Source organism: Podarcis tiliguerta (genome assembly GCF_965153285.1).
Source record: "Podarcis tiliguerta genome assembly, chromosome: 6".
NCBI classification, from domain to species: Eukaryota; Metazoa; Chordata; class Lepidosauria; order Squamata; family Lacertidae; genus Podarcis; species Podarcis tiliguerta.
In genome coordinates, this window is record NC_139539.1 from 52,229,979 (window position 1) to 52,252,916 (window position 22,938).

A 22,938-nucleotide genomic window follows, 5' to 3' on the forward strand; every position below is an offset into this window, starting at 1 on the left:
CGGGGGTCATTAATAGGCGTTGACATGACTTAGGGATGCGCTCAAGGTTTCTTTTTAAGGCTGCCGCAGCTCCTTTACAGAACAAGGGCTCTTTAAATCAGTCCAGGAATCGGGGTGAGCGGGTCGGGGACGACGCAGGAGCAGGAGTAGACTTACTTTGTGTTCTGCCACCTAGCTTTGGGGAGCTGGCTTCAGCCTGCTCTCCTCAGACTATTTTGGACTACACGATGCGACTCAGGAAGGCAAGGCTGATAGTTTTAGGAGACTGTTCTGCATGATGTATTTGAGATCATCATGCTGTTTACACTCAGACGAATCAGTTTGGAAGAGTTCCACCGTATGAAATACAACCTCTTGGCGTTTTATTTACGTCCACACGACACACCAACTACAGGCGCTATGCTGCGAATCTAGAGGCGCCCTTGTCCTGTGAATCCGATTCCGACTGGGTTCCCCATGAAAATTAAACCCGAAAGTGGCAGCAACCATAAAAGAATGGTTGTCTGCCCCGCAATAAATATGCTTTCAGCCAGATTGGCTTGAAATCATCCATTGTCTTTCTTAATACAACATAAATTGTTACTTTGCAGCTTCTAGCGGGGTAGTCTCCTGCCGCAAAAAACAATGAAGATGATTGTGGCACCTTAAAGACGAGCACATTGGTTGTGACATAAGGCTTGGTGGAGTCCAGTCCACTTCATCAGATCAGATGCACTCAGTCCACTAAAGCTTATGCTATAATGCGTGGTTTTTATGGCCTTCTCTGCGGTAGCCCCTTCGTTTTTGGAATGCTCCCCAGGGAAGCACGCCGCAACTTTGCTATCATGTTTTTATCAGGTATTATTGTAGATCTCAGACACTGAGAGATCTTTCGCAACATAAAATTACAAAAGGAAAAACATTGGATTGGATAGTTCAGTTGATAGAGCATGAGACTCTTAATGTCAGAGTCGTGGGTTCAAGCCTCACATCGGGCAAATGATTCCTGTATTGCAGGGGGTTGGACTAGATGACCCTCGTGGTCCCTCCCAACTCTACAATTCTATGATGATATAATAATACAGTGGTACCTCTGGTTACGTACTTAATTCGTTCCAGAGGTCCGTTCTTAACCTGAAACTGTTCTTAACCTGAAGCACCACTTTAGCTAATGGGGCCTCCTGCTGCCGCCGGAGCACGATTTCTGTTCTCATCCTGAAGCAAAGTTCTTAACCCGAGGTACAATTTCTGGGTTAAGGGAGTCTGTAACCTGAAGCGTATGTAACCCGAGGTACCACTGTAATGAGAACAAAAACAAGCCAGCAATCTCTCCTCCCACTTCTATCGCGCTTCTTATCTTTCTGAAAGTGGCTGACCGAAAGGGGAGAGACTGGAAGACGGAGTAGCGATGAGCAAACGTTAAACGCGGGAGTCGGTCTGTCAGTCATCCGGACATCAAGGGGGGAACTAGGGCTTCGTGATCCAGGGAAATGCAAAGAGCCCGATCAGCAGATTAGGCCCGCTTCCCTTAGACGCGAGGATTTCCCTAATGATGCTGCTTCAAGGGGACTCAGCCGCCGCCTGACGTCTCTAACCCAGGCTCTAAGATCGGAGGAAGGAGGCCGAGGAAGAGCTTCCTCCCCCCAGGGAGGCCGCTCACGACGCTGCTGGGAAGCCAGGAAGATCAGCCCCAGAGCAGTCACGACTTGTCCGCCAGGCCTGTCCTGCACGCTGCATCCGGGAAACACGAGCGCCACTTCCTCTATCCAGAGAGGAGAGAAAACGAAGGCGGCAGAGGGACGCGATCGCGGGATGGGGATGAATTAAGAGTCACGTCTCGCCCTCCTTAACCCGGCACAAGATCCTAAGAGAGCTCCGTTTAGGCCGGAGGGGTGTCTGCGCTCCCGTATGACCTCGCCACAGTGCGTAAAAGTAGTGCTCCGAGCATGTGCAGAGTGCTGCAGCCTTGTCCCTGAAAAGTCACATTTGGGCACTCCCAGGACTTGAGCTGCAATGTATCTTGTTATACAGAAGGAACCAGCTGGCACATGGTGACTTGAAGTTCACCATAATTGTGACCTGGTACAGTATGCAGTAATATTTCAGCTTTAAGATGCAGAGGCAGAGTGGGGGTCTGTCAGCATATCTACAAGAAGCCATGATAGAATAATCAATGCAATTCTAAGCTTATTAATCAGTGGTTAAACACTTGGCATCTTAATAATATAATAATTTATTATTTATACCCCGCCCATCTTAACTGACCTCCATTCAAAACTTCCCTTTGGCAGGGTCTTCAAGCTCCCATTGCACTCTTCAAAACACTTGCTACACATTTCTTGGGACACAGGAAATATGCAAGAAAAAGGCAATGAGGCATCTAAGAACAGCACAGATTGGGGCAGAGGAACAGGCAGTCTCAGTGCCAGAACAGATGGCAAACAGCAGCAGTCTCAATGGGAAAAGCATCTCTCACATCCCTCAACCATAGACAACCGTCTCATGCATCAATATTCCAGTCTCAGCCACAATAGGGCTGAATCTCAGGTGCATAAATGTTGTTGCTAGAGACTTCAGTCCTTTTCACATCCATGCTCCCCATACCAAAGGGGCAACCTCACTTTTTTGCACTATGGAACACAACTTGGAATAGCAGGGCCAGAGGTAGTAGTGAAAGAAATTAGAAAAAGAGAAGGTTCTTTTTACACAATACCTTAGATAAGGTATTTCTCCACTGTCACATAAAATAAATATTTTAAATATGTGGGAATACAGAGAAAGGAGATGAGAATTAAGTTGCCATAGGAGAAAAATGAATGTGAAAAGTGCACGAAGGAAAGGAACAGTAAAAGACGAAGATGTGGTGGTGGGGTAAAGCTTATGGAACAGATTTTGCAGAAAAGGGGGGGGAGGAGTTATACCTCTGCAGCCAATGTCTGTATTTAGCTTGAGGAAAGCTGAAGTTTGGAACTTCTTGCTAAAGGGAAATTGCTGTGGTAAAGAATTCAGCAATTTCCAAAGAGGGACTGGATATCAATAGTTGACAGCTAATTACAGTGGTACCTTGGGTTACAAACACTTCGAGTAACAGACTCTGCTAACCCAGAAGTAGGACCTTGGGTTAAGAACTTTTCCCCTAGGATGAGAACAGAAATCGCACAGTGGCAGCAGGAGGCCCCATTAGCTAAAGTGGTACCTCAGGTTAAGAACGGTTTCAGGTTAAGAACGGACCTCCAGAACAAATTAAGTTTGTAACCAGAGGTACCACTATATGTCAAACTCCACCTAAATTTTGTAGCTTGTTCTGGCCCTGCATTGCCAATTTGTGCCTAGTGGGCTTCAGTAATTTTCAGCTTTCTCAAGTGGCCCTAGGAAAGTTTGAGAACCCTGTTTTAGGCAATTACCAAGAGTCGTATGTAACTTCTGCTAAGCTAATATAATGCATTTCCCCACCACATCCAGCAGTCCCCACTCTGCATATACCAGCAAAAATACTATGAAGTGAGGGACATCACTGTGCAATAATGATGGATATCATTCCAATTTTTTTATTGGAAAAAACAATGTAAAACAGGCTAAAGGACCTGAAGGCCTTCATGGAAGATAATGAATTAAAACTATTATGGTAACACACAGAGAAATAAAATAAACCAAATTTAATTTTTAAAAACCCTGAGTATAACAAGTCTGCATATTACAAGTGTCAAGTACATTTTATTTAGACATTCAAAAAATGTTAATGATTTCAAACACAAATAATAGATAAACAGTTCAGCAATTTATCCAGCATTTGTTCATGTTCATACTACAAGACAAAAAAAAAGATAAGGATGACCTTGTTTTTGTTTCATGATCATAGTAAACATTATGAAATTTTATTTCACATTTGTGTAAGAATCGGGGCTGTCTAATGAAGTGCATTACTCCAATGCTTGAATGGACTCAAAAAAGGTTAATGCTTTAAACTGAGTAACCAAAATAATCTCATCCTAAACCCCCTTTTCACTTCAGCATTGATTAAGTTGCCAAAGTCCATTTTACAAAATTCATACATATGTTTTAAAAAGTATGTCCCATTAGATATATATTTGCTGACCTTTAAGAGTATAAAGACACATCAATAAACATAAAGGTAAAAATATTTATATTTGAGGTAACAGTCAAGCCATCACACCAGGCACACATTGAACCCTTTCCTCCCATTTAGTTTGTTGTCAAAACCACTTGAAAAGAGTTGGTGGCTTCTTGATTAAATTGAATTACAGAAAACTGGTTCAACTTGTATTGAAAAGTCCTGCAAGGAGTTGGTTGCCAATGAATCAGACAGGTTAAAATAACTTGGGTAACTGTCTGAGTTTTTGTACATCAAGGAAAGTACCCACTGAATTCATGTTGTCCACTTGCTTTAAATTATCAACAATAGGAGCTTGATGAGTTTCAGATACAATTTGATTATCTAGATTCTCTTTGTCCGGATGCTGAGTAAACTCTGCTTTTCCAGGTAGAAGTTTCATTTGGGGGTTCATGTCTTTAAAAAATGGATAGGAACTCTCATCTGACTGGTGAAGGATTCGAAGTGGAATGACTGCATTTGTAACATTTCTTAATATGGGGCCCTCTGGATTAGACAGATGAGTACTAGATAGTTCAGATTCATGATGTGCTGGATTAACAGAAAGTCTCTCACTTCCTCTTTCGTAGGGGTCTTTCTGGCAGCTAAAGCCATCTAAAATAGGGTTTAAATTGAGTTGCAGAACAGGTTTTATGTTCTTTCCTCTACTGTAGTCAGTCTGTTCTTTCTCTTCATCATCACTGCCATCACTGCTTTGCAATAGTCCATACCTTTTCATGTACTTCTTGGTTGCAAATGACATATTGCTTGGGGAAATTAAGCCAAAGCCCACCAAAGTCTTATCAGTATTAGTGTGCAAGAGAGTCTGTACAGATGAAGCCATAGAATTTTTTTGGCTTGAGTGACTCAGAGAAAGCTGTGACAGTTGACTTTCACTTAGGTACTTGAGTGCAATAGCATTTGCTTCCATACTCAGATCTACTCCATTGGGAGTTAAGCCACTCATGCCAACATTAGCAAAAGAGATGTAGTTTAGACCTGGGACTACAGCTTCAGGATTAATACAGGCCAATATGCTAGAAGAAAACAAAGAAAAACAAGTTATTTTAACTCGATGCAAGTAAGTATACGGGGTGTACCTTATTCTACCTAATTGTAGCCATCAGGTCACAAAATGTCAATGTACTTTAAAGATAGGCTATCCTACTAGCTAAGGAGCCGAGGACAGTATTTAAAGCTTAGGTTGACAAGTCAGTCTTTGGAAGCCTAGTTCTGTCCTACAGATATAGTAGCTGCTAACTATGGCTTACCAGCTCAGACAACATTGATAAATGCTTTTTGGTCCTTTGGAAACAGACTGCATGCCAATTCAAACTGCCAATGCTTATATCCATCCCTACCCACAAAAGTCATTATTTTTGGCCCTCTGAAGTATGGATATGGGGAGCCCTCCAGATGATGTCGTCTACAACTCCCATCATCTCTGAACACTGACTATACTGTTGAAGAATATCCGATTCCCATCCCCCGCTTTAGAGGGATGAAGCCATTTATAAGCTCAGTCAGACTTTTTTGTTCTTTATTTAGAGCAATCTTTCTACCTGGCATTCTCTACTTTGTGTGCACTGTTCATCATCTTGTCAGGAGAGTCAAATTTTACTCCAAGGTTCCTCAGTTGTTTCAAGGTTGCATTCAGAACAATATCTTTATCACTTAGGAGTGGATCAGGATTGACTGAGCCTCTTCTTTCTGTTTTGTTCATTTTTGAAGCTGTGGTACATTCACTGCTGGTAATGTCCTTTTGTACTGATGAACTGTTTTCTTCAGAAGATTCCTTCAAGAAGTGGTTCACTTGACCCTAAGGAAACGTAGAAAGGGAGGTACAGAGAACTGTAGAAAAAGCTAATCAAAGCTATAGGATATTAGCAGTCTCATACTTAGCATGCTAGGGAATAGTTTTGTATGTCAAGGCCAATCAAATATTCACAGAAGATCAGAACTTTTTTCATAATGAAACTTCATTTTAGATACTAAGAGTGACATCTGACTAAGTCATACTCAGAGTCGGAAAGTACAACTTAGATATCACCCCCAGTCATTGCAATCTTAAATTATTGTTGTGCCACATACTATTTGAATTGAAAGATACACAAATTACATCTTAAAAAACTATTCTGGCATGCAAAATATCAGAAATGCCTACTATGGACGGTAAAATGAAACATGAAGGCTCAATAAACAGTTGGACAACACAAATCTGTTTTATAAAAACTGCATTTTTTTAAAAAAATAAAGCCTGGTAGCTTCTCTGCTAATACCACTAAGGAGCATTGGGTTAAGGAATGATACATCGAAATAACTTACCAATATATCCTGGTAAAACTTCTGGTCATCTGGTGGGGCATTTGGAAGGTAAGTGATAACATGCTCAATATTTTGTTCATTAACTGCTACCAAATGACTGTCAGCTCTCTCTGATGGGCTGGTCTGCATGCACATGCTAACACTTTCATTCATTGATGAAATTGGGGCAAGTCCTGAGTCAGCATCTGGTCCACTACTAGAAGCAGAGAATAGTGAATTAATAGAGAAGATTCAAATGAGTTGATTTTCAACAGAAGTGGGAAAGTGGGTCAATACTAGTGTGAAGGCTATAAAATGGGATGGTCATTATCAGCAATGCCATGGCAAAATGCAAAAGCTGTATTACGATGAGTATTCAACCATATTCTACACAGCAAGTTGGAATAACTTCAATAATGGAGAAAAAAAAGTATGCCGCTTAAGTATACTCTTGTCATTCCCAAACCTCAAGCACTTCCTTGATGGAGTAAGTTTCGACCAAACAACCAAGTTAGCAACACCTGTACATTTGCTGCACAGTAAAGAATTATGCAGAGTCCCTTAATTAAATAAGACTTAATGCATATTTGCAGATCACAACAAGAATTGCTATTTTAACAGCTAAGGCTAGAAACATGGATAATTAATGCCAAAATGCCTACTAGATCATCAAATGACCCGAAGAGCAACATAGGTATTAATGGTATTCAAATAATGCAGCTTAAAGCAATCAATTGTGTATGTTGAAAGAGATAAGATTAAATCATGTACTGTCATTACAGGTTATCAGTTACTGCCAGAGAAGTGATTTTTCATCACTCAGAAAATTTTTGAAAGCTCAATATGTGAAAAATCACTTTTAGCAACTGGGACGCAAGCTTCATCAAGAGATTGCTTGCTTGATTAAAGTAAGTTCTGTATGCCCATGACTTATTTCTATAGTTTGAGATCCTAGTCATCAGTAAAGCTGCACATGAAGTTGCAGTGAGGCAGGCATGCTTTTTTTAAAATTCATCGCCTCCACAAATAAGCAATCCATTTTTACCCATGAAAAGTGAAGTTAGGGTTGATTAATGGGGCTGCTGCATTGTAGCTGCCACTTAACTCAGTCATTAGCATTTCAAGCAAGTTGTCTGCAGTATCTGGTCATATAGGAGGAAAACATCTGCTAAAGATGCACAACTTTGAGTGGCTGTAGATATATTGTAGAATCTTTGCTGATTAATTCATTGCTGCAGTCAGTGTTCTACATGGTTTTAGCTGCTATACTGTTTATTTAAAACAGTGAACATAATACAAAGTCAATTAGACTCACTTTTTTTGGGGGGGGGGGAATGAAAATAGCCTTTTTGAAACCAACCCAAATTTTTGGAATTAACATTTTAGTTCTGACAGGTGACACACACACATAAAATGGCTTGTTCTGAAGCTGAGCAGAGAAATACAGATGTACAACAAAACAATCATGAATGAGAGATTACTGAACTTAAGTGAATAATACAAACCACTTCAGCTCAGGCAAACAAGGCTGCCAACTGTGGTCAACTTCTTCTACAAATATGCATTATTGAAGGCAAAGGGAGGGAACTGAGGCAAACCAATGTGGAACTGTATGCCTCCACCAGTGTACTCCTGAAAGATCAGATGGGTTTCACACAACATAGTATATGTAGGTTATTAAAGTATGGGGAGTTTAAACGAGGGTTGTTTTTTTACCGGAGTCCAGAGGGTTGACTAGCTCCTTCTACAAGATGAATACTATCCACAAAACTGGGTATGTCAACAGCATTTAATGAAGAGGCAATGCTTGCTTGACTCCTGTTCTTCTCAGTGTTCATAGAAATATTGATGTCTTCATTGGATATTTCAACATCATCTTGTTTCACATGCTCATTTTTATTTTCCAAAGTAGCATTCCACATCAAGCTAGCACCTAAAGTAAAACAGGAAGAAAGCCTTGGTTGAATTTAGCTAGGCTGGTGGCACCACTCTCTGTCTCCGCATGTATTGTGTATTCTATCCCAGTCCCAGTTGTCCATCAACTTCATGCGTTATAGCAAATCACTGGTACAGCTTGTTGCAATTACTAGCAGTTCGTTAATGTGACACTCAGTGTTTAAGTAACTGAAAATGACAAATATTAGCAGTCCTCTCATGGGCAGTTTCACAACATGATGAGCTTGTGCATTTCATACAAATTTGGTAATCTTGATAATACCAGTTTTGGACTCTAGCAGCAGCCATCAAAACAAAAGTAGTTGAAGTCACAACACACTGAAGTGTGATTTGAGGCTGTGACGATCACATTAGTAACTTCTCTTTAGCAAGACAAGATCTACTGCACTAACCCCTCCCCCACAACTTTAACATTTGAACACTGCTATGAGCAAACCAACTCAATCACATTAATTATTACACAAAATTTACAGCCTTTCAAGCAATTAATATCCAGTTCTCAGTCATACTATACTGTATTGGAATCTACCATGATATAACAGTCTGGGTACAGGACCCAAGTTTGTTAGCAGAGTGGATCAAATAGGAAGACAGCACAACACTACTGGATCAAATAGGAAGACAGCAGAGCAGACTCTGGACAGCTAAAATGGCGCCCGTGTCAGGTATTTTCCCACTGCTGAGTTATACCAGTGTAACTTCAATAAGGTGTACAATAAACCAATACCTGTGCTCACTGCAATGCTGACACTTTTCTTCATGTGTAACCCTGTGGACGATTGGGTTTCCATGGCAACAAATTCTAGTTGCTTCTCAGACTGTATGCTACTGTTTGCTATAGTTTTGGTTGAACAGGGCTGAAGAGTTTGTGCTTCTAAAAGCCGCTGAATCTGTAACCATGTAAGATCAGTGTTAATTATACTGCCAAGATAATAAAAGTGGGAGAAGTAATTAGTAAATATCACTGTCATATCAATTTGTCTCTTATGAATACAGAACTATTCTTTCTTTAAGATGATTAAAGGCAGCATCTTTAAGTCCTCTTTATATAAAAATGCAACACTGCTAACTGTAGAATGTAGAAAAGCACATATTGCTATTAAAACAGTTGAGTTTCATTAATTAAAACCTAGTTGGTTTCTATTCTGCACTGAACTTAATTCCAAACAACTTAATGGCTCACTAAATTGACTAGTAAACCAGCCAGCTTAATTCTGAAAGCATAGCTAACGAGCTATGTGAAACTGTTAAAAGACATAGTATTAACCCACTAAATATTTCTACTAGGCTCTGAAGAGGCCACTTATTAACAGACAAGTACACAAGACCAAAGTTGTAATCTGATAATATCATAAGTACCATGAGTATAAAGACCATGTTCCTGTGATGAACCTAGTAAATTCTAAGCATGTACACAATAGATTTAACCCAACAAACCTGAGCTTGTAGCAGTTTGATCTGCTTATCTTGTTCAGCAAGAATTTTGTAAACATCTGAAGGTAAGTTCATTATTCCATTATTGGGTCCCAACTTTGATGCATGAGTGTGCACACAAGCCGGATACACTGCATGTGATTGTGCACTGCCAGGGTCTGAAGAAGAACTCTTTACTGTAGCTGACATGTCATCATTATGGGGGCAAAACTTCCCCACTATTCCATGATGGCCAAGGTTCATAGGGCTACTTGTGGGACACACTGGGTTGCAGCAAGCATCTATATATTCTGTATTATGATGAAACATTAATTGTGTACTCTCCTGGGAACTACTTGACTGGATTTCAGGTGTGTGACCGGGACCCACTGTAGACATCCCTTGCCAAACATTTGTTGGACTGTATTGCATATGGTCACGTAACTGGCAGCTGCAGACACAATGGGGACAGCAAGGTGAGCTCTGAGATGGTATCCGAAGTTCCATGGGTCTTCTCATGTGTGGAGATGACAAAGCACAGCTGTGCCAGGAAGGCTGGGAAACTAAATGAGATTGTTTAGAGTTAGATCCTGAGGGTCCATTAAAAGGAAGCTCTCCTTTGCTTTGTGTAGGCTCATTATTTGCCAAATGTTGTTCTGGTGTTCCAAGCTGGTGGGAAGAGGTGTTGGGAGAGAACCCGCTACAAGGAGTTGAAGGAGAAGAAGAGGAAGAAGACCCAGAGCTCTTACTCGCTTGAGATCCAATTACACCACAGTTGGACTGCTGTTGTAGTGGAGGTTTCTTTCCATTGGAAGATTTTAAAACTGAATTTCTCTGCTTTATCTGGTTTGGTAACTGCCTTGGAGAAGGCTCTCGGGCACAGAAACCCAAGCTTTGTTTCCCAGAATCACAGCTCTGAAGTTGGTGGGGTGGATGCCCTATGGAACATGCCATCTTAGCAGGTTGATGCCCCAATGAAGGTTGGGGTTTTTTATCCATCACCATGACATTTTTGGATGTTGACATAGATTCTGTGGAGATGCCATCAAACACAATAGACAGTTCAGGAACCGAAGGCTGGATCTCTGTCATCTGGAAACGAGGACAATATAAACTTAAAATACGTGTTGATCTATGCATTTCTTATGTTACCAATTTAACTGGAATGTTCCTCCCCCACCTGAGAAACTGTTGTAGCAGCTTCCACTACACTATGGAGAAAGAGAAAGCAGACATCACTATGTAAGTCATACCCCATTGTAAAGGAAACCTACTTCTACCAGGAGACCTTTAATAAGATATTATCCCAAGTCCTGCCAAAATACGAGTCCTTGTGCCATGTTAATAGAACCTCAAATAATGATACTATACATGTACTGTAGGCAGATGCACAGGTGAAAGTGTTTCAAATGGAAAGAAAAAGCTATTGCAGAAAAACACTGTTTCTATTTTGTCAAAGTGCATAGAAGTCTCTCTATAAAAACACTACCAGCACAGTTATTGTCTACATCAAGAGACAGTCATTGGTTCCATCTTTAGCTTAGGAAGCAGAAAAATTGAAGGCAATCAACATTTGCATTCTTAAGAAGCCTATCTGTACAGCTCAACCATTATTTCTTCTCCCTCCTTCAATGTGCTTTTAGAGGACCTCCCTAGTAAATTAAGTCAAACAATGGGGCTATGGGTCAGCTGGTTTATTTGGTCTACATGCTTCCCACAGTAGAATATGAAGTCTCCTTAAGAGGTTTCTTTATAAGGTTAATCTGAAACATGTACTTGCAGCAATAAAGGGTTAACAGCACCACAGCACAACCTGGTGGTAACAGCATGGAATACAACTATCCCGGCAGCACTGATGCAGAAGCTGAATGCTTAAGAATTCCTACCAACTACACAAAGGTACTGATATTTTCTCTAAAAACTTGAAGATACTTAATCTTGGAGATACCTGCTGACTCACTGGGTGAGGATGGGGAAATGGTCTTGGGGATGCATCCTCTTCCACACCAGAGTCATGATCACTAACAGAAAGTTTACTAGCTGAGGAACCTTGTGATGGGCTAAAAAAAAAATTAAAATCAAGTTTTGAGTTTTGTATTACATAGAAAATGTTTTGATTGCATAATAGAAAACAAAAATGTCTGATTAAATGCATAAGTATTTGAAAAAGGTCTCACCTGCTAAAGGAAACATTCTTTGAAATTTTACTGAAGCACTCCACTTCTGCATTTTTATTTTCTGAACTTAGTTCAAATTGAATATGGTATTTATCTGATGGCTCCACGTTCTGAAATGAAGTAGATGTAGTCAGTAAGCTCCATTTGACAATTACCACACAACTTATCCTAACCAAAGTCATGTAAGAACTCTTCAAATAAACCCTAGTGCTGGTGCTACCTTCTTGCTTCCTGTGAGTTTTTATATTCAGGGGACCCTGGACTGGAGTAAAGATTAATGTTAAACAGGCAGGTACTTAGTAGAGGTTAAGAGCTAGAGCAGTGGTTTCTAATTGGTGGTCTGTGGACATCTGTGGCACATACCCATCAACTATCCAGGACATCCCATTTGGGGACTGTGCTCTTACATGGGTCATGCGACTCACATGGGAGCACAGCCCAGAAGACACGTTTGGTCTTCTGGGACATGTTGGTGCTAGGACAACATTTTCAAAAGTAGGGGGTCCATGCCTTGGCTTCTGAAAAACAGGGGCTACACAGTACTTAGCCAATTGACAACCACTGAGGTAGAGGATCATTGGATACAGCAAATCCTCAGCTATAGCACCAGATCTAGTGTACACAAGTATTTTGGCACACAGAGAAATGAGCAATAATTCCCAAAGGGAATCTGCCTGCTAGAACAAGCTTACCACATTCACAGTCCTGAACAAAAAGCATGGGCAGAGATATTGGAATACTTATTTGCTTCCTAGTCCTATGAAGTTGTTCTCACTCCTGATTGTTGCTTTAAAGCCATGACAGTACCTGGCCTTCACCTGACATCACATATGACTTCAGAGATAGGGAATGGTTAGTCAGGAATGGTTTGCTGGGCCAACTTTGCCCCTGTGATAAACAACCGTTGACAAGCACCCCCTTGTAGCTGCACAGCCAACTTAAGTATGGAAATCAAGCAACTTACTTTAAAGCAACGTAATGTTTCTTTGCTTGTAAGTAGCTGGAAACCTAGTTTAGTATGTCCACCACAAGGAAGGCATTCATAGAACTCTGGATCTTTATGCGTCAGAGAATAAAGAATTACAAGGAAACTTCCTGATTCTGAAAGTACCCTGAAGAAAATAAAATAAAATACACTCATTAAACAGAAACAATAAATAAAAAAAAATCATTTGGCAATGTGATGTTCTGAATTCAAATGAAATAAATATTTTTTTAAATTGAATTCAAATGGTAAAGCTTAATATAACAAATGCCATCAGATCACCTACAAGAACAGGAAGCAAAGGGGTAGTTCATATTTCAAATATAATTCAGCAATTGTGCTTTCTTGTTAAACTAAGTCCAGTTCATTTATCTTCAGCAAGTTGCCCAGCTCACTATCTGAAAATCATATTGCTCACTTAGTTCTGGGGAGCATGTAATTCTGTTATAGAAGCTATAAGGGCTAGCAGGTACAACAGTTTCCAATTCACAACCCAGGCTCAATTAATAGTGCTGCTGATCATCTTTGAATGGTTTGAGTCAGGTTATCTTAAATATTATCTCTTCCTACATTAACCTACTTAGATCTGTCTGGGACAATCAAGCAATCTCCTGCTCCCTGATTTGTTTAATCTCTCTCACACACACCCTTTCTCTGTGGTTTCTGCCCAAAATGGCTGCCACCAACCAGCAAAGAACAAAAAAACCCAAGGATGTAAGGAAGTAAGTTGTTTGGATAAGTGAATCTGTGGGGGATATAGTGAGGTTTGGTCATAACTCTAAGTGTGGATAAATGATTTTTTGATAGTGAGCTTGCAGGTGGCGGGACCTGTGTGTACTTATCATTTATTGAGAAAAGTTCATTTTAATTATTATCACCTTTCTTGAATTGAAGAGTTGAATAAGTAGTGCAGGCTGCAAGTCCAGACTTGTGGGCTGTTGATATGAGAGATTCCACTTAACCAGCTAAAGGAAGAAAAAAAATAGGTTTGATGCTATAAGCCAGTGCATTCTCATGTAGCATATATATTTTACTCAACTGAGTTATCCAGTTTAAGATTAATATTTCTGCAGTACATATTAAAACATTCTGCTTTTCTGGTCAATGCCAAGCTAAAAGAAAGAAAAACAGAGGAAAGGTTCATACTTCATCTAAATACTTACATGCCAATCAGTGGCAAAGTATAAGCTTTGGGATCAGATTCAAGAACTAGCAGTAGTTTTCTGGTCTGGTCCATTGTAAGATAGCTGTAAATAAGAAAAAAAATCCAAACTGTTTGAAAACCTATCTCAATCACTTGAGTCAACAAAAAGCTAGCCTTAAAAAACCCCCAATAAATTCCTTCTGAGGATTTTTCATTGGTCACAATCAGGCATGTTACTGGTGCAGGGAACTTGTGATGCTTTTAAAATATTGGTTGTATCCAATGGTGCTCTTGTGCTAGAAAAAGTGCTTCTGCAAAGGAGGGCGTCTGATTTTCACTGACCCATCCTACACAATAAAGTCCCCTGTGCCTCCTCCCACCAATCTTCTGTGGGTTTAGAGGACCCTCAGCATAGAGTTGCAATTGATAGAAAGGGGATTGGTGAAAATAGGGTGTCTTGCGGAAGTGCTTCCACTAGCTTAAAACCATTTTATATCCACAGTGTAATACTAGAACTTAACACACAGGACATCTCTTATAATGATACACAAAACTATAGGTGGTATGTTCTCACATGTGTCAAGGAAAACCTGATTTCTAATACCAGAGTGGGCACACAAATTCAACCTTTGACTTATATATCGATTGAAAGAAATGACTGAACTTGCTTGTATAGCACCAGTTTTAATTTCAAAATCCAATAGAAACTAAGAATCCTCTGTGTAGGCCAATTCTTACACTAGAGCTGTTGAGAAGTCTTCCGTGTGGTGGAGACACAATGTGTAAAAGCTGCATTTCATATGACTAATTAGTGTATTTTCCCCATTGTGTGGAGTTTCAATACCAGTCGATATACTATACTGACCAGCAAACTGTTCACAGGATAACAGGCAATTTACGTGGTAGACAATATTAGTGTGTTACAGACACTGTCTTAAGCTGCATTTTCAGCAGCTTCCACATGACAATAAATAAATCCATTCATGCTAGGCCAGTAATTTAAAGTGAGATGTAGAAGGTTGCATCAGTTAATAATACGAAAGAGAGACCGTGTAATATAGCACAGTTTAGCTGTGACTGATGAAAATAGTCTTTAAATAGTGTCAGATCATTATATTCAAAACAAAGAAACTCCCCTAGCCCTAGTCAATTATATAAAAAACCTGGAAATCATATTGGATGATTTGAAGGGACTGGAAGCTACTTTCCAAATCTCCTTAGAAATTATGCATTGATATATTTTACTCCAAGACCAAATGAAACAATACAGACAACTGAAATTTACCAAAGTGAATAGCAATGAAGCTTAACATACCCACATTTGCAGGTACCCTGAACTTGTGTAATGCTCATGTGGCTGCTCAGATTTCTAGCAAGAGCTGTAGGAATTATTGGAACAGAATTCACAGGAGTGTATTTTAAGGCATTGGCAAATGTAACAGCTGCCCAGTGAAAGTCAAAGTTTAGGTTGTCCATATCTTCTGTGGAATAAATGTGAACTCTTAAAGTCAGCAATTTCGAAGGTTCCAAAGAATCTTGACTGTTCAAATTCTGTTGCAGTATCTACAGGGGAAAATTATGTCCGAATTAGTCTCAGACACAAGCATGTTAGCAGGGTTTGTTCAAAGTTTAAGAACTGTAATGGCATTCTTTTTAGGCTAGGCATCTAAACTTCTGAAAAGAAACTTAGCTGGTCAGAACTGTGATATATGGAGATTATTTTATTTCCCCTCTCCTATAAGAGTGCTCCAGAGAAAAAGATGTGAGAGAGTGAAAACAGAAATAAACAGAAGGGAATGTTAAAGAAAAACAGTCGCCCTTTCCAAACTTATACTGAATAAAAAAGCTACACCCAGATACAGCTTTTCATGTCTAAGCATCTACCACTGTCCGGGACAAACTGAGAATAGCCAATGGATATTAACATAGAAAGACAGCAGCTATTCAATAAACAACCTTTGTGTTAAAATAAGGGTCCCAAGTTTCTTACCTTAAAAGCCAAGCTGAAATCTTCAGAATTGTGCACTATGACATCACCTGATGAAAATCCCCAAGCACTAACAGTACATGGAATCAAAAAATCTCCAGGAAGCGATGCTGTTGGTATTTTCCCCAAGCCACCAGTTACTTCACGACCCGGATCAAAACGATCTATTGTTAGTGATACACCTTCACCATCTGTGCCAGAGAAGTTAGGCAAGTTAGAATACATTCTATGAAGATGGCTCACTGATCCCAAATTTCACCAAGGCTTAAAACAAGACCGTTTGTTAGACTTATCCAGCACTATGATGCTCACTCACATTTCAAGGTTAACACAAACCCTGCCCAAAGTAATTAGAAAGCTGTAATTTTGATGAAGTCTTATTTAAGTGATAGTCATCTTTGCATACAGCAGGTTGCTGGTTCAACATTTCCAGTTAAAAGGACATAAGGTAGCAGAACAGAAGATATTTTCCTGAGGTTACAAAGTCACTGCCAGTTACAATAGGCTAGTAGACCATTGAGGTAACACTGTAAACAGGTTTGCATGTACTTAAAGTAACACAAACATCAAAATGCACAGTTCAGTGAAATAGTCATCAACATGCCATCACTGTACAGTGCAACCTCAGTTGTCAAACGTAATCTCTAGTTGAATCTCAAGCAGCAGGGTTGGTAAAGTCACCTCAGACCTTGAAGAGCCATTACCTGTCAGGAGACAATATTTAGATAGAACATGTGTAACCAAGAGGGTCCCCCACCCCCAATATTGTTGGATTACCAACATTGTGAGTGGCAAGGGGCATTGGAAGTTGTAGTCCAGCAACATCTGGAGAAAGCAATGCTGATTCCACTGGCCTAGAAGGATCAATAGCCCAACAATGTAAGGCAGGCTCATGTTTACACCCCTTGGTATCACTCACAAAATAATCATGTTAGAAAGACACACTGCTGTAAGGCTTATTTGTTGAGTCAAATAGAATGGCAATGGCCTCTAACAAGATACCTACCTTCATCTACTGCAAGATTTCCAATCAGAAAACATGTGAAGGGTTTTCTTCTACTCTGCCTAGCATGACGATGGGTCAGTCGCAGTGTTTTCTCATGCATTATCAGTTTAGGATTTCTGAAGAAACACAAATTAAAGGTTTCAGTACTTGAGTTTACTATTTCTAAGTATACGAAGACTGATATTTATCTCAAAGAATAATTCACTACTGCCACATAATACAAATGATCCATGTTACCAAAAAAAAAAAAAAAAAAAAAAAAGGGAAAGCAAGAATTGATGTGGGAAAAATTGGAGAGCACCTTGAAAAAGTTGCTTAGGTTTGAAATTGTTCATTTATGTGTTATTAGTCCAAAAGCAACCATGATGCATTGTAATTATTTTTAGTAATTTTCCCAAGCTCAAATTTTGTATTTATTTTGCTACAATGAAAATAGTTGAGTCTATCAGTTCTGAGTTGTTTATTGATTTAAAAAAACCATTACACTTCACTGAAATTATCTTGCTCCATGTATGGCAGGAAAATCAACTATGTCACTCTTGTGCCACATTACAGAAAGCACAAACTACAGTATTAGCTGTGGCTTCTAGGGACACCTTTTTCTCCGCCCTAAATACAATTTGTACTTGCCCAATGTCTTTTCTTGGGGTGCTGTATGATTTGTTGTTCCAATGGGTAAAATTGAAGGAAAGCAGTTACTGGCAAAACTTTAATAAAAGTTTCCTTACAGTACAAAATTGTTCAAACATGGAACAGACCGCATATGGTGGTACTGGGCTTCCCTTTACTGGAAGAATGTAAGCAGCAGGTAGTCATCCATCTGTCAATAATACTGCTGCTGCATCCTGCATTAAACAGGACTTGGACTAGATGACCTCCATGGTATTATAACAATTGGATTCAGAGTTGGAGGAAGAGTTATTGATAGATGAGTAAACAGTTCAGGGCAAGAAAAACTCTTAATCTATATGAGACACCATACCTATAACACAGGTGAGAGACAATGCTTTCTCCAACAGGAGCTGGATTCCAAAGTGCACATTTTGATGCAGGAAAGCTGAAAGGCACCATTTTCCCCAAAACACCTCTGAAAAGACATACAAATTTACTACTTTTTATTTGGGTACAGTTGGAGATAAGCAGAAGACAAGTTTGCCAAATTCTCCCAAAAGAATAATAATAATAATAATAATAATAATAATAATAATAATAATAATAATAATTTATACCCCACTCATCTGGCTGGACTTCCCCAGCCACTCTGGGCAGCTTCCAACAAAATATTAAAACACAGTAATCCATCAAACATTAAAAGTTTCCCTAAACATGGTAGGAGTGTGCTCCTTTAAGATGGAAAATGTAGGTTTTTCATATTCTCTTTAAATATATGTATTGCAAAGCAATGGGTGGTATTCACCTAACTTTTATGCAGAGTAGACCTCCTGAAATGGCTCTAAATTAGTTATGTGCATTAATTTCAATTGGTTTACTCTGACTTAATTGAATACCACCCATTAACTACTTTTATGGTATTTTTCAAAAGAAGCCATTTCAAACAGAACACTTTCAGCTTAATTCAACCCAGTTGTAAGCAGTGCTGAATGTTTCATACACAAACTCAACTTAGAACTCCAGGGCATACTAGGACTGAGCTGAATAGCCTTTTTAAAGAATCATTCAAGGGCTGAGGAAATCAAATAGGTCCTCAAAAACAGTGCAATGGGAAAAAGCTTTGGACAATTCTGCTCCTTTTTTGTGGGGTGGAGGGTTGTGTTTGCCTTATTTTACATTACAAGTTACCTGAGGGGAGCTTTATTTTTCTTTAAACACTATGTTTAAGTAGTGCAGCGCTCTCATGCTATCTTCCACGCTAGCAACAATTCCTGAGTTGTCCACATGGTCATGTCAGGAAATGCTGCCAGGCTGGGAGCTAACTTGCAGAGAGCTCTGGACTGCTACGAGTGCATGCAAGGCTTTAAACACATGTGGTACAGTCAATGAATATCAATATGATTATCTCAAGGAAAACAGCCCACACCTCTGGTTTTCCCAAGCAACAGTGGCAAACTGGTGTAGTAGAGGGGAAAGGAGGAGGGAGTACACCAGCAAGTAATATCAACTACAGTGGTACCTCTGGATGCGAACGGGATCTGTTCCGGAGCCCCGTTCGCATCCTGAGCAGAATGCAACCCACGTCTGCGCATGTTACGATTCACTGCTTCTGTACATGACATTTTGAGCGTCTGCACATGCATGAGCGGCGAAACCCAGAAGTAACCCATTCTGTTACTTCCAGGTCACTGGAACACAACCTGAAAACGCTCAACCTGAAGCTACTTTAACGCGAGGTATGACTGTATCAGGAATAAACATGCACCAGATACATATTACTGTTAAACACATAAACAAAGCCAAGCTACTGGAACATATCATGTTGTCCTGGGTTCCTTAGATGGTAGGGCAGAACCTAACTTTAAAAAATAAAAATAAAATAAATATCAGTGACACATTTAGGACTGAACTGTTATAATTAACAAGCAGTGATACAATTTCTAGCTATCCATACTTTTCAACGTCTTCAGGGTACTCTGTTCTATTTGCCTTTATAGTGACTGAGTCAGAATCAGGGCCTCAGGAAATAAACATAAAAACCCCTGAACAAATAGGAAACGCTGCTGACGTTGACTTGGATCCCTCATGTGACAGGCTGTAAATCATATTCATATTGAAAGAGATCAAAATTTCTGCAATAATACCTTTGGTTTTGAGACACAGGTGAAATTAGTTCCATGAGGCTTTAAGCATCCGTTTGATCACTTCACCCTCTGAGAAAATGCAAGAACAGGAATAAGATAAAAGATACAGTTAAGTACTGCGAAGTAATCATGTCTGATACCAGTATTTTAGCATATTCCATTTCTGATATATCAAGGGAAGTTATTTATTGTCTAACTTGCAACATCTAATCTGCAACCTACCAGCAAATAATTGTATCTTGGCTCTCAAGTTTTACTTTTACATTATTCCAGTGCTAGGTCTGGTATGCCCATGTACATAATACCCACGTACATAAAAACATAAGAGCCTGCTGAATCAGGCCAATGGGCCATCTAGTTCAACATCCTGTTCTCACAGTGGATGAACAGTACACCTCTATCATGGTTATCACAATTTTGTGGAAGGGCTATTATTGACCATGGAACTTTTAAATAACAAGTAGTCAATGTGGTGCCCTCCAGGTGTTCTTGAATTACAACTCCCATCATTCCTGATGACTAGTACTAGTCATTCTGGCTGGGGCTGATGGAAGTTGTAGTCCAACAGAATCTTGAGGGCACATTGGCTAACACCATTTTAAAGGCACAAATTCAATAACCGTCTCATTCCCCAGCATAAGTTATTGCTACTGTGTTCTACTTTTTCTTCCAACTGCTCAAAATCACAGTTAAGGTGACTAACAGTCATAATTTTAAATTTATGAAACAAAAACTTTTGTTTAAAGCAAACAAGAGTTTGCTTTCAGAATAGAAAATCAGCGGTGAATGATTCTATACTCCCCAAGAGTTGGTAGTCAAAACTCCATCCATCTGACCTGCTCATTTCTACCTGCCCAAGATTTCTACTTTTAAAGATCACCATCACTTTTTATTGTGCTTCAGTGGTCTTTGGGGGCTTTGTCTATTTTGCCCAGTGAAAGAAGCACTGCACTCAAGAAAGCAAACAGCAATGCTAGTTCAAACCACTGCTCTCAGATTTCCCTCCCACCAGGTCTCCAGAACCATCCCCCACAGGTCAAATACTAGTTGGCAATCATCAGCTTAACGTGGTGAATTACCGGTATTGAAATCCTATTAAATTCATAGGTAGCCAGCAACCAAAAGATGGCCTGAAGTGGCATTTTTTTTTTGAGACAATTCATAATCAAAAGTGATCAGTATTAGAGGAATATTAATTTATGAGCATTTTATATAACTGGGTGGTAGGCAACATCACCCTAATTTCAAATATTAACTGCCTCAATTTTTATGACTGCCCCCTCCCAAACCCATTTGATTCAAGGTTTGGGTAGTTTGCCTACCCATGTGCTAGTCCTTCTGGTGTTGTGCACTGCTACAACTGCCAGTATTCTTGGCATATACTTTTATTCTTATTTTTGTATACTATTGTGCTATTTCATAACGGTGAGCCGTTTATACCTAATGATGATGATGATGATGGGGGGGGGACCTTAATAGTAGATAAAACAGCTGCGGCTCTGGATTTTTCCCAAGGCGATACACTGAAAAACACGGATCTGAGCCATGTTTTCCCCAACCCAACCTCCGCGTCCCAGCCCCTACTGAACCTCACGGCCAGGCAGAGGGCAGGTGGGGAGACGAGGGGACTTCACCTATTGAACGTCCACGAGGCCCACAAGCTGTGACAGAAAGAGACAGAAACGCTAATTTGCTCGTGGACACAGCTAGTTATGAGGGAAGCGCACAGGGAACCGAAGGGGCGGAAAGGAAACGGCGGGCGACGCAGGCAGAGAAAAGCCACCCAGCTCAGGCGCAGCGGTTCCCCACCTACCTCACGACTCCTCGCCAGAGCCCCCTTTTCCACGCGCCGCCAACGCACTCTCGGCGCTCGAGAGCCTGGCGCGGCGACCAAGATGTAACCGAATTCCTACCTCCTCCCTGTTGTGGCGGCTCCGATGGCGGCACGGGCGGCCAATCAGCGATCCCTCTCCCGCGAGGTCCACCCAGCCAATCGTGGCTCTCGACCCCTTCTATTAATCGCTGACATCGCGTCAATCAAAACCGTCGCACCCGCCCAGCAGGTCTCCGTAACCAATCCAAAAGCCCTAAATGAGACTAAGGCCCGTTGCGCGCGCGCGGACTTCTTGTGGGAGGGATATTTAAAAAAACATGGCTTTGTTTTAAACGGTCGCAGCAAGGGAGCTATTGCGCAAGCGCAGAGTCGGAAAGTGGAAAGAGGAAGGGGCGTGATTCCTTTTGTTACCTTAGTGATAACAGATACCTAGGCTTCGAGCGATGCTTCAGAAACTGTTTGGGTAAACATAGTTGTGGGAAGGTCTATTCAAGTCATGCTTACATATAATCTTGTATACGTTTTCTTGAAAGTAAATGCCGCTATATTTCAGGGGATTCGCCCCAGTAAGTACCTCCGAGGGTCGTTGGTAGGACTACTCGGCATGTCTTATTCAGAGCGAAGTCCATTTTCAGTGGGTAAGCGAATACAGGATGGAAGCCTAAATACATCGCAGCAAAACCGTTATTTTGGCGCCTTAAAGACGAACAGGTTTAAGTGGCATCATCTGCAGACTGGTCCACTTTCAGCTGATTTATGTCATCCCCGGTTGCAAGATGCTTCCTCTACTACACTCTCACCTGCCAACTAGAATGCATCTGAGGAAGTGGACTCTTGTCCACTAAAACGGGAGGGGGCCACAATGCTTCGGCTTTGTGGTGCTTTGTCTTGCCCTCTTCCCAAACAATGCCAGCATAGTAGCATTTCTGCTGCCAAAAGTTTCTAAGCAATCGCAGAAAGGACAGAGACCTACAGGAAGCTCCTTTCGGGCGCCTATCGCATGCATAAATCCATATATACTTCCAAACGAGAATAGGTATTTATAGATGTCTATCTCTCTGTGTGTATATGTGTGCGTGTGCGTGCGTACACACATACGCGTTTCTTTGTTTCTTTTTTAGTTGCTCCTGAAAGTGTCCCCTCCTCATCCAAGCAGGATCCCTCCTAGACAAGGCGACTCACCCCCCGTCTAAAACAGCCTCTCCTCCGGAGCCCTTCACGGGACGCCGCGCGGGCACAAGCGCGTAGCCCCGCCCCCTCCCTTGGCCCCGCCCCTCCCTGCCCGC

The 22,938-nt window shown here is 40.6% G+C and overlaps 1 protein-coding gene across 7 annotated transcripts; it reads right to left on the reverse strand.

Moving 5' to 3' along the window:
- Positions 1 to 3,513: 3,513 nt before the first annotated feature.
- Positions 3,514 to 22,936, reverse strand: STIL (STIL centriolar assembly protein). 7 transcript variants are annotated; one of them, XM_083447848.1, is made up of 17 exons: positions 22,227 to 22,936; positions 19,819 to 19,887; positions 18,045 to 18,149; positions 17,063 to 17,178; positions 16,060 to 16,247; positions 15,385 to 15,632; positions 14,089 to 14,172; positions 13,804 to 13,890; positions 12,905 to 13,052; positions 11,941 to 12,050; positions 11,712 to 11,823; positions 9,788 to 10,855; positions 9,078 to 9,240; positions 8,111 to 8,327; positions 6,416 to 6,611; positions 5,653 to 5,909; positions 3,514 to 5,127 (listed from the first exon to the last, which is right to left on the reverse strand). In XM_083447848.1, exons 2-17 carry the CDS (start codon positions 19,851 to 19,853, stop codon positions 4,308 to 4,310), a joined length of 3,954 nt encoding a protein of 1,317 aa, XP_083303974.1. In that variant the 5' UTR covers positions 19,854 to 19,887; positions 22,227 to 22,936; the 3' UTR covers positions 3,514 to 4,307. The 7 variants fall into 7 exon arrangements, with proteins under 7 accessions (XP_083303974.1, XP_083303978.1, XP_083303977.1 ...); XM_083447852.1 differs by having other exon boundaries at positions 11,724 to 11,823; positions 22,227 to 22,867; XM_083447851.1 differs by lacking the exon at positions 22,227 to 22,936 and adding an exon at positions 21,732 to 21,896 and having other exon boundaries at positions 11,724 to 11,823.
- Positions 22,937 to 22,938: the final 2 nt, after the last annotated feature.